This window comes from Buceros rhinoceros, unplaced genomic scaffold, assembly GCF_000710305.1.
Source record: "Buceros rhinoceros silvestris isolate BGI_N320 unplaced genomic scaffold, ASM71030v1 scaffold2040, whole genome shotgun sequence".
NCBI lineage: Eukaryota > Metazoa > Chordata > Aves > Bucerotiformes > Bucerotidae > Buceros > Buceros rhinoceros.
The window spans coordinates 61,983-74,704 of NW_010388878.1; the positions used below are offsets into that span (position 1 = coordinate 61,983).

At 39.4% G+C, this 12,722-nt stretch overlaps 1 protein-coding gene across 1 annotated transcript in view; it reads right to left on the bottom strand.

Annotated features, from left to right (window-relative positions):
• The window catches only part of SNCAIP (synuclein, alpha interacting protein), a 54,408-nt gene extending 43,854 nt beyond the window's left edge, over positions 1-10,554 (bottom strand). Inside the window, exons 1-2 of the mRNA XM_010131722.1 lie at positions 10,450-10,554; positions 1,906-1,978 (exon numbers count right to left, since the gene is read on the bottom strand). Coding sequence (XP_010130024.1) covers positions 1,906-1,978; positions 10,450-10,506 — 130 coding nt within the window. The 5' untranslated portion in view covers positions 10,507-10,554. The remainder of the gene's footprint in view (positions 1-1,905; positions 1,979-10,449) is intronic.
• Positions 10,555-12,722: the final 2,168 nt, after the last annotated feature.

Here is a 12,722-nt window from a genome sequence, read left to right on the forward strand (position 1 = left end):
AGAGAGGGGGGGAAATGGCAGTAAGAAGAAAATGGCGGGGAGGGGAACATGGAAGATATGAGGGGAGTACTGGGTGGAAAATGAAAGGGGTGACAACGAGGGGCAGTAAATGGTGGGGAGGAGAGTGGTTAAGAAGAATGGGAGCAAGAAGGGTCTAGAAAAATGGCAGGAAGAATACTGAGGGAGAAGATTGGGTCAAAAAACAGGGAAAAGACTTGTGGGCAAGAATGGTGGGAAAGACCAGGGAAGGAAGAATTGAGGGGGGGTGGGGGAGAGGGAAGGTAAGGTCTGGGAAAATGGGGAGATAGCATGGTGGGGTGAACATAGGGAGAATCGTAAGGCGAACAGGTGACAAACAGTGGGGAGAATGGGAGAAGAAATGGAGAGAAGAATGGTGGGAGGAATGAGGGGATGAATGGTAAAGAGAATGGCAAGGAAGAAACGGGGAAGAAGTCAGGGAGAAACAGGGAAGGAGAAGGAAACGAAGGAGGTGAAATGAGGTGGAATGAGGGAAGAATGGAGGGAAGAACAGCAGGGAGAAATGGGTGATAATGGGGAGATTGTGGGGAGAATGGCATTAAGAATGGGTAAGGAGAAGGGGAGAAGAGGAAAGAGGGGGAAAGAGAGGGGACAAAAAGAGAAGAAAGGGAGGAAGAAACGGATGAGAAAGGGGGGAAGTAGGAGCAAGAAGGTAGGAGACAGAAGAAAAGGGACACAGGACAAGGATGCAAGGATGTAATGGGGGAGGATGGATCTAATATGGAGAGGAGGATGGGAGAGGGAGAAGGTGGGGCTAGAATGATACAGGGCAAATTGAGGGGGGTGAATCAGGGGTCCTCCCTCTTTCCATTTCTTCCTTGCCTTTACTTGTATCAGTAAATACTGTGTGTGCAATCACTGCTGTGCCCTGTGCAGGCAGTAACATGGTGTTCAGGTATGGTAAGAAGAGCTTTGCTTCCCTTTATTGTCAAGGGCAGTGGCATACGACTGAGATGACCTGGCTTTTAACCACTCTGGTAGAAAAAGTAGCTCTCAGAAAGTTTCAGCTTAGTTACAAACCTCAGAAATTTACAACTCTCTGAAAGGAAATTCAGAAATAAAAGTTGTCGAAGTATAGCACAGTTCTTAAGGCATTCTATCATCCCACAAATTCCAGGTATCCCATTTATGTTATAAAAGTATTTGATGAAACATTAACAAAAGCTCAATTAAAACATGAGAAAGCACAATAAACTTTTCATAGCTCAACAAAAATGCTCCTCTCACCAATTCATTTCTCCTCCATCAGGAAGAGAAAAACAAAAGCGGATTAATCTGATTTACAGACTGAAAAACAACACTGAACGCACTTTTTGTCTGGGGGGCAGGGGGAAGGTTTCCAGCTGGTTCCCATCTATATGCCATGATTCTTCATTTAGTTTACACCATTAAACTAAAAAGCTCGGCTTTAATCTTAACTATTACAGTATGCCTTAGAGTAGATTCTATCATGTAGCATCCTTGATACAGTTTCAGACTTTGGCAAAACATCATCCCTCAAACTGGTCATGACCATATGGGTAGTAAATGTATCCAACATTTTTTCATTGGCGCCTACATTATTACGTCTTGTCACCAATGGTTTCTCGGGTTTTCAAGTAAATTGTTGCATATACTGTGGTTTGGAGCTGCTGAGATGAAGCCCTACATTTATCTGTATACAGCCAAATCCTTTTCTGGAATTTTTTTTCCCTCTAATGAACTAACATCTGTTGAAAAAAAAAAAAAAAGACATGTTTCCAGACAGCTGTACAAAAATGAGAGAAAATAAAACAACAGAACATTGCCAAGAAGCTATTGTTGCCAAGTTGTAAGTGATAAAAAACAGCCTAGAAAATGATGGGTGGACAAAAGTAGGCATCGTACCTGATCTGTCTTCATTTTGTGAATCACACCTTCTACATAATTCTGGGATGGTCTTGAGAGAAGTTACAGAATACTGTAAAAAAAGAAAAATTGTATATGAAGTAATACATTTAAGAAGATAGAAAGTAAGACTTTCAAGAAGTCCCGATGTCATGACCACAGATTAAATCTACCATCGCTGTTTCGGTAGTCTGGTGGTCTTCTCGGTTTCCACGAAAAAGCAGATGGCATCTGCTTTTGTGTCCCACCTTATGGAGGGGACACAGACTTTCAAACCTACAGCAAAGCATCTCCCCACCTCAGTATCTCCTGCCTGCAGATCACCATTATTCAAGTCACAAATACACATTTTATATACATCCTTCCCATGGGATGCAAGACGCATCAAAGGCGAGAATAGATGTGTCTTTACAGTAAATGTCAAGAATCTTACTTTGGCCACCCAGGCATCTATTACGGTGATTATACTGCAACTTACTTTATGCTTAAAAATTAGAACTCAATAGGTATATGTAATGCAGAATATCTGCACTGTAGAGATCTGATTTCAGAGAGGGATATATGTAGATGCACATATCAGACGACAGGCACGTATCTCTAACCTAGGCTTTATTAAAGCAAACTTGCATTATCACTTGGGTGTGACACGATATGTCTGATATTAATCAGCACGTTGTCCTCTGAATTCAACATTAAAAAGGAAAAAAAAAAGGTTGACATATGTGTCTTAATAAACAGAAACATTTTTCTTATAAACTTGTGGAATACCCTTAGTAGGACACATGATCCAGTGTTATAAAAGTACACTATCTGACACACAGAAATTAAGTTACTTAATAGCAAGCCTTCCATAATCAAGTGCTTAAATGCTACAGAAACAGAAATCTCCACTTAAACAAAAGAAAATCGTTATGTCTGTGAAACACAAAAAAAATTTAAAACTAGTATTTTGGAAACTAAAGCATAAAAAAGAATTTAGGATTAGCACAACTGAAAATTTTTAAAGAATATATAAACACCATATGTTTTCAAAGAAACGTATTTTTAGCTGGTGTGCTATTGACCAATGAAGCAAAACAACTACACATATAACCACGAACTTTCCACACAAGAAACAAAGAGTCATACATTGTCCTGTTTTTTTGCTGACAGTTCGTCATTCAAAGGCTGATGTGCTTTTACTGCACAGCTGGCAAGCTACTTCAGAATAATCTAAAGTCGACCTCATGTGACCAGTTGCAGCAGTAATTTACTTCTCTGCTGCAACTTTAAGACTATTGCTCAATTGATTGTAGTTTCTTCATTAAGAACTTAAAAAAACTTCCCATGCCTTACTTCTTCCCTGACCTGAATCAGGGATATACCAAGAAACCTCAGCTACACTGAACTTAGTAATAAAAACGTGTAGCAGAACTCCACAGAACCACCTAGTGACTCCAGTCCCCATTAAACAAGGAGTTGTCCACAAGGCTGTGAGTGCTCAAGGATGTGACAGTCTAAAGCAAGACGGAGCAGAACACAGACAGGGAGAAAGATGCTACTAAATACAAATTAATGTAAGATACATACACACGTGCACAAACACCATGCGCTGTGCTCACTATAGTTACTGTTTGGTAAAGATTGAGCTGTTACACTATACATCTTGCCATTTCAGCACAAGGACTCAGAAAGCAATGCTGAAATGGTCTAGTAAGATTCTTAAGAGAATCCAAGGAACACGTCTCCAAGGAATATGGTAGCTTCATAAGACCAGCTGGTGCAGTTTAAACTATTACACAGTTTGCAATTCAATTAGAATGAGGCCTTTCGTATTCCATTGCTATGCGTTTTGTCAGGCAACCTCAAAAACAGAAAACCATTTTTCTTTTTTTTTCCCTGTTCTTTCCTGGAAGAACAAATTTTCTTTCTGTTTCAACACTGTATTAAAACGTATTCAGTTACCAGCTCCCACCAGCAAAAATCTATCAAATGTTATAAATTTGATTACGCATTTTAATCATATTGGGTTTATTTCATTAACAGATTTCCTCCTACTCACCTCTGTCCTCAAGCATTTACATTTCTGCCATCTGTATTTTGTGATCAAGATGTGGAGAACTGTCCTTTCGTCCAGGAAGCAACTAAAATCCTTTAAAGTGGACCTTCCCCAACCATAAGCACAATCCACTGCCAGCTCTTCCCTCTCAAACTATTTTCTCTCATACTCTAACTTCAGCTCTGATCATCAGTACATTTTGTTAGCTTCCCTTCAACCAAAAATTTCAAGGTTACTGGTGGTATCACAGAGGGAGAGCAAAGAGGTTGAAATTGCAACCCTTTTTAAACAGAATTTAAACTTAATGCTTATTTGATGGAACTTAAAAATAATTCTTTCCCACTTTTCATTCAATAATTTTAAATTGTTTTACATACCAAATTAAACACTGTTTCTCACAGTTCACCATAGAGTAACCAAGTCAACCATAGCTGAGGGCCATTCCCAAAGACATAAAGGACAATGTGAAACCTAAATACATCAGCTTGCTTTGTTAGTCAATGCTTACTGTTATCTTTGGTATTTAATCAAAGTGCACTGCAGCTGACAGTGAAATTCAGTAACAAAACTAAAGACCTTTTCCTAGTATAATGCATGTAATGGAATTTTTGATTGTTGTTAAGAGTTTTGGGTTCTTTTTCTGCATTTAAGGAATGCCTATCTCCAACCTGAAACAGTGAATTTCACTAAAAACCTTAAGAACTTTGTAAGATGGAAGAACAGTATCAACAGCAAACAAGAGACAAGAAGCAGTAACAACTATTCCAAGCAAATGCAAGATACTTTCAATTTTCTTTAACAGACACTATTAATTCAGGGGAAAATGAAACCTCCCTTATCATACAAAATATTTGGTCATCATTGTGAAACTGCACTATAAAATCTGAATTAATTAAGATGTTAATTTCACATGGTTCTCAAATTTTAATGCAATGAATTTTAAAGCCAATACATCAGAAAAACAACTTCAGTCTCTAGTAGGCTGTTCCATGCTGTGTCATTCGCCTGACACTTGCAGACTCACTTGCATCTGAGAAGTATCAGAGCAAAGAAACACTGGATCACAAGTAGTAGTATCAAAATGTATACACAAAATAGTAAAAAAATGTAAATAAAAAGGAAAATTTGATTTTTAATATTCTGTGGAGGGGAATAACTTTAATGTCTCCTGAAACAGAATCAAAAGGCTGAACACACAGTGTGACTTTCAGACGACATGATCAGAACCACGACACCCCCAAAACACTAAGGACCACGTCCTGCTCCAACTGAGTTTCAAAATTCAAAAAATTACCTCTACCAGATGAAGACACCAGTGACTGTGACCTTGATGTGACTTAAATCACATAAACGCACAGCAACTTGTTTTCATTTAGAAAATAGACAGTTTCCTTCATTATAGCTAATTTGTTTCCAGGTGTTACTCTTACTGTAAGACATTTAAGAGTCTCATTTCAGTTTATTTGCTATAGCGGAAAATAAACTGTTTCATTAATATTAAAATCTCATTAAATTAATACATTCCTATTACATTTGCGTAGTCATTTATAGCTGTGCAACAACACCCTTTTTTCCTAGACATTTATTCGGGAGTAGCAAGATACGTGGCCTAAGGTTACAGGAAGATTTTTCTCAACAGTAGTGTCAATTTAAGCAGCTCCAGAGCAAAAGAAAGTGAGGAAAGACATCAGGCTGGCACAGTGCATGTGAAAAGTAACACCTCCCCAAAATAAATTTATTACTTAAATAGCTGTGACGACCATCTTTGGAGTATTCACTAGGTTATGATACATGTTGTGCTATGTATATAGTATCTTACATAGACACTTCATCCATTATTCTGCCCTTTAACTTTAAATGTGATCTATATAGACACTGAAACTGTTAAAAGTACAACATGTTCGTCTGAATCTAACACTCTATGAACATTTTTGTAGCCATCGCATTTTGTTTCACTCTGAAGAGGGAGAGAGGAAAAAAAAAGAAAGGAGAATTATCAACGAGTTCTTCAGTTGGATGGGAAATAAATCAACCTGCCACAGTTAGTGACTATGGAGTTAGTGACAGGACCCTCCATGCTAAGCCCTGAAGTCCTGGTTGCTGGGTAGGCAAGTGTGGCTGTGGGTCACCTATGCACCTGTGTGAGCCTGAGGGCTGACCCAGCTCTTTCCACGTCCAAGAAAGGGTGACAACAGGCTCAGAAGGTCCCCTGTGTGCCAGGTAAATGGGAGGCCAGGAGATCAGCCATAATCCTGACCACACACAGTTCACATCTGTCCTGCCAGGTGAGGATTGACGTGGTTTCCCAAGCCATTTCAAAATACCTGACAAAGCAACAGTTGCTTCATTATGTTTGAGTTCACTTACCACACTCACATCTCACAGAGCTTCAGATTAGGCCCAGTCCTGCACTAGCACTGCCCAGCCAGGCTTTTATTCATGCAGAGCTATTTGAACGATAAGAACAATAGTCTGTACACTTGACCTCAAATAGTTTACAAATACTGAGCACCAGGGGCTCTGGTTATGACTAAGTGACTTGGTATTATTTCCGTAAACCAAAAATAAGACAGTTTCAATCTGCCAGTGCAAAAGAAACTGCATTTTGGTTAAAAGATTAGGAAACCTTCAGGTAACCATTACAACAGCATACAACCTATACGCAGGAATAAATTCATGGGCAAAATCAAGAATACTAATGGGAAAAATGGGAAAGTTTAAAACATACTTTTAATAGTATTTTAATAGTGTATTTATCATTTAATGCAACTTAAAGGCGATAAATGGTTTTCTTCTTTTCTGTGAGTAGTTATTCATGAAGACATAAATGAAAATATTCAGCTTGGTTCCTTAACATCATTGCAGACAAAGTATTATTTATGCCTAATGTAAACGAGAGTCCCAGAAACTGATTCTGCTGTCTAAACTACGCTCAAATATACTGTATCAAATGGATCTGTAATAGTACCATCTTACTCTGCAAAATAACCATCGTATTTGTGTTCCAGGGAACTGGTCGATGCAGTTGCTAAGTCACTCTCAATCATATTTGAACAGTCAGGGCCGTCAGGTCAAGCCTCTAGTGACTGGGGAAAAATGAATATCACATCCATTTTTAACAAAGGAGGATCCAGAGAACTACCAACCAGTAAGCCTCACCTCAGTGTCCAGTAAAACTATGGAACAGATCCTCCTAGAAGGTATGTTGAAACATAAGGATGACAGAGGACATGGAGCTGTTGAATAGCTCCAGAGGAAGGCCATGAAAATGGTCAGAAGGATGGAACACCTCTGCTATGAGAGAGTTAGGGTTGTTCATCTTGGAGAAGAGAAAGCTGCAGAGAGACCTTCTTATGGTCTTTCAGTATATAAAGAGGGCCTTTAAGAAAAATAGAGACAGACAGTTAACCAGGGCCTGTAGTGACAGGACAAGGGGCAATTGAAAGAGGATCGATTTAGTTTGAATATAAGGAAGAAATTTTTTACAATGAGTGTGGTGAGACACTGGAAGAGGTTGCCCAGAGAAGTGGTGGATGCTCATCATTGATTATTGTATTGGGTTTCTCTGGCAACCTAGCAGGGGAGCTGCAGAGGTGGCTTCTGTGAGAAGACACTACAGGCCCCATGTGGGACAGAGGGAGTGCCATCTGGCTCCAAGACAGACTGGCACCTGGCCAAAGTTGAGCCCATCAGCAACGCTGATGGGGCCTCTGAGATAATACATTTATGAAAGGATAAAAAACACCACACACAGGAGCTAGGAGAGAGGATTAAGACTATGCGAGAGAAGTAACTATGCAGACACCAAGGTCAGTGAGGAAGGAGGGGGAGGAGGTGCTCCAGGTGCCAGGCCAGAGATTCCCCTGCAGCCCATGGAGAAAACCGTGGTGGAGCAGATACCCATTCTGCAGCCGATGGAGAACCTCACATTGGAGGAGGTGGATGTGCCCTGAAGGAATCTGCAGCCTGTGGAGAGCCTGTGCTGGAGCAGGCTCCTGACAGGAACTGTGTTGTGGAGAGGAGCCCATCCAGGAGCAGCTTTTCTGGCAGCACCTGTGGGGGATCCATACTGGAGCCATCCAGTTCTTCAAGGACTGTGCCCCATGAAAAGAATCCATGTTTGAGCAGCTCATGAAGGACTACAGCCCATGGGAAGGAAACGCACTGGAGAAGTTCGAGGACTGTCTGCTGTGGGTGGGACCCCACGTTGGAGCAGGGGGAGAGCGTAGAGACAACATAAGACAAACTGAATGCAACCTCCATTCCCCCATCGCCCCTGTGCTTATTGAGGTGGGGAGATCAGTAAGTCAGGAGTGAAGCTGAGCCTGGAAGAAGGTAGGGATGGGAGGGTTTGTTTAGATTTGTTCTGTATTCTCATTATATGTTTGATTGGCAATAGATCAAATTAATTCCCCACAAGTCACATCTTTTTTGCCTGTGACAGTAACTGGTGAGTGATGTCTCTGTCCTCGACCCATGAGATTTTTGTCACAATTTTCTCCACATCTTGTTAATGGAGAGGAGTTATAGAGCAGTTCGGTGGGTACCTGGTGGCCAGCCAAAGTCAACCCACCACAATGGGGCTTTGAGCAACCTGACCTAGTGAAAGATGTCCCTGCCCATGGCAGGGGGGGTTGGAACTAGATGATAGTTAAAGGTCCTTTCCAAGCAAAAACATTCTGAGTCTATGATATTGGAGAACTGTAGATTTTCTTTTTCTTATGTACAAATGCAATGTAAATAAAAAAATAAAGACACAACCCAAACCACTTACCCATCTAAGTAAGTATCTGAATTCCTGTCTATTTTTTATGTCTATTCCATTTTGGTCATTTTGTCTGAAATGGCTACAGGGGTCTGGACTATACACAGAGACTTTCTAATTCTGTGTAGGTAAATTTATAAATGAATCATTTTAACAGCCTTCTTGCTGCCATTATTTTTAGTCACTACTTTACCGCACTGGATTAGAACCAAAGGGCTAACAAGAACAATTGCTAACACTGATGCTGTGCAGCTGCTCTTTCCACGGCAGGATAATGATAAAATGTGAAGGCCAGATATCTCTAAACTGTATATGGCGAGATACGAATAGAGCAGTAGAATAACTATGAATTCTCTTGTTAATCTGGATTCTGGCAACAAATCCATTGTTCTTTTACCTGCTAGAGCAGAGAGTAAAACCGCTGCCTCTGTAATTTGTGCTGGTTTTTTATTCAAGGTTCAGCGACCAGTGAAAGAACAGCCTATTAAAACAGGCAGCCTGAGCTGTTCCATGGAAAAGTGAGTAACCTAACCCATCAGTATGTAGCAACAGCCACAATGGGAGAGACATGGAGAGGTTACATCTATTATGTTTTACAGTTTTACAGAACTGAGTATGGAAACAGATACCAGGACATAACCTAGCATATAACAGTAATAAAAAGAAAGTTACCCAGAATAAGATATTTGCTCAAGATTGGCTCATTGTCTTGTACTATTTTGGGCATTTGCCATATTACTCTTCAATAAAAATTCAACGCTACACTAGGTTAAAAAGAAAAAATCCTCTCCAGAAGGAATCTGTCTGTGAATAAAGCATCTGGAGTTGTTTTAAAATGGATCAAAAGCCCCAAATGCTAAAGGGAAAACCAGGCTCTTTGTTAAAAAAAAAAAAAAAAGAAATAAAACTATAAAATTATGAAAAACATGGAAGGAGATGGAGGTACACTTTCTTTGAGCTGAAAATTAATAAATTTCCTATAGTGGATTTAGTTTATGTACTCAAGTGCATTGCTGATCAGATATTCAACATGTTAGCAACTGTATTACAGAAAAAGCATAAACTCCGGCAGTGGGAATATTATTATGAGCAATAGAATATACTGCATCACTGCTTCCTACAAGAACCACTGAAAATGTAGATGAGCAATATTTTTGCTTCCAGTTACAGCTGCAGCTGTTTTAATTGTGGTGCTAAGGATCAGTGCTGTCTATGAATCCCTGGAAGTCTTTCTGCCTCTTTCTACGCTTCACCATGCCACAAGAGGCTACAACACGCCTACTGATAAAATCTTGCTGTATTTGGAGGTTGCTACTAGTGGAAAGGGCAGAGTAACAACTTACATGAAAAAGGAGCAACTCAGAGGTGAGAAAGGTAGCCATTTTTAACAACTGAAATACATTAAATAAAAAAAAAAAGCCTTGGAGTCTAAGGCTAGTATTAGAGTGCATATAACTCATTCAAGACAATAGAACAGATAACCCAGAAAAAACTACTCCTTCTTAATTCGATTTGCAAGTCATTTTTACTAGCTGAAGGAGAGGAACCAAGTTTTCCTTCCAAGCTTGTAAGAGATTTCCCTTACAGAACACCTTATTTTATCCTAGATTCAACCTATTCAAACCTTCCTGTATATAAGGTAAAACAGAGTGTGGCTTCTAACAACAGTGTTTTGTTATATCAAGACTGAGATAACTAAGATTGTTTCAACTTGAACAAATAAAGTAAGACTGGTACTTACCGATATATCATCACTAAAATCTATTTCATCCAAATCAAGGTATTCAGGGGCTTCCATTATTCTTCTATGGACATTTTGGGTGAGTCAGCACAGTAGTAAAGACCTAATTAAAAAAAGAGAAATGGTTTCTCTACTGAAGAGTCAAAACCAAACAGAAAGGGTTTAATATAGTTGCTAGATTCCTGAAAACATTGAACTTGTAAAGTCTTTCATAACTCAATCCTAAAAGCTAAATATGATTTGCCATCTCTGCATATCATGATGAAGCCATTTCAGTTTTTAGGGGGAATGGCTAAGAGGTACTTGAACTGGACATCAAAAATACCTGATTCAGCATCACTCAATCCTTTCAGAAGTTCAGTACAGATGTTAACAACCTAAGCTGTTGAGCACGCTCATGAACCTGCAACCACAGTTGCATTAATGTTGTTATCTTCTCTTAAGGATGCTATTATTTCAATGGCCTGAACATAGCAATTTCTGTTATTATAGTTTTCCTCTGCTCAAGAAGGCAGAAAAGAACTGAGAATTATGTTGTGCACAGAGAACAAAATCCTGTCACACCTTATCTCCACATAACAAGCAGACTAACACACAACGCAGTCACTGCTTTACAAATGAATGATTTATCTCTCCTCAGCCTGCAAGAGCACTTCCCCCAAAACATTAACCAAGGCAAAAACAGAATTATATCAACATGCCCTGCTTATCAGAGGCTCTAACCATTTCCCCACGGCAAGGGAAAAAGAAAACTTTTTTTTCCCTCTTTGAGAAAAAAAGCAAGAAATTTGGTTGGAAAAGTCAGTATATATTTCTGAATAAACTGAAGCATAAACAATCAAAACATTGAAGACAATAAAGCCCTCATATACCTTCTAAAACCTAACTAGAGCGAAGGTGTGCAGTATCACCACAAAGTACAACAGAACTAAAGTGGAAAAGGAAGCTATTTTCAAGAAAGCTGAAAAAGAAAAGCATAATGCATTCTTAAATAATGTGAGGCACTACGGGAGTGCTAAGTATTATTATGGAAGTAAATTAAATCCTTCTAGTACTTGCACATAACAAAAGGAAACGGCTGAAGGGGAAAAAAATACAAGCCCAGTTTATTCATGTCACAACTGCCAAGAAATATGTTTATGAATAATGAAGTCAGCTGTTAGGTCCAAATAAAATCACTGTGTGAAACATTCATACGCGGTGAAGTTCTAGGATAAGGGGTTTGAGAAAATGCTTTTCTGCAGGTGTTACACCTATTGGCAAACAAAACCTGTCATTAATCTCTTCCATAACACCCCACACCCAAATACAAAAGCTGATCTTAAGACACCTGTTCTTGAAAAGTTTTTAGCAGAAGAAGAGACAAAGAGGCAAGAGGAAAAGCTAAACTTCAAGCTGAAAGACCTGGAAAAGTACATTTTTATTTCTCACCAAGTTATGGAAGGTAAAGGACTATTCAGAATAATTTTCTCTTTAAATGAAAAACAAACAAACAAAAAAGCATGGATTTTCTTTACTGTATTAGGATATTTCTACTCCTTGCAATACAAGAAGGAAGGGACCCCTAGGGAGGAGAAACCAGGAGGAAGGCAGCATGGATGAACAACATCAGCTGCCTATTACTGGCTCTAACTGTGGCTGTTAGACTTGAGTGAAGCAATGGGAAAAGAGATGGCTACAAATAGGTAAAAGCAGCATAAAGCCCTTAGTCCAACCCGGTAGGAGAAATCAGATGTGAATAATGTGAAATTAATCAGAAGCTTTTCATTTTGTACAATTCCCAAATACTAAGTTTATTCTTACAGGCAACCACTAAAATCAGACAAAGTCCTTGCAACAAAAGGAATTAGCTGTTGTGAAAAGGCATGACACATTCAGGTCTACAGATTCTTTTCCAGAAATGTAGAATTTCAGGGGTTTTTTTGTTTATTTGTAACATTTATGCTTTAACATGTGTTTGTTTAGGTGACATTACAGCTTATTTGTGGCAAAGTGCACTGCCACTGTATTGGGTCTGCATGGCAAAGCTTTGATAGCAGTGGAGTTACAGGGATGGCTTCTGTGAGAAGATGCCAGAAGCTGTCCCCATGTGGGACAGAGCCAAAGCCAGGTGACTCCAAGGCATAACTGCTGCTGGTTAAGGCTGAGCCCATCAGCAATGCTGATAGCACCTGTGATAATGTATTTAAGAAGAGTTAAAAAATCCTGTGCAACAGCAGGTGGAAGACAGGAGTGAGAATATGTGAAACAAATGTGCAGACACCAAGGCCAGT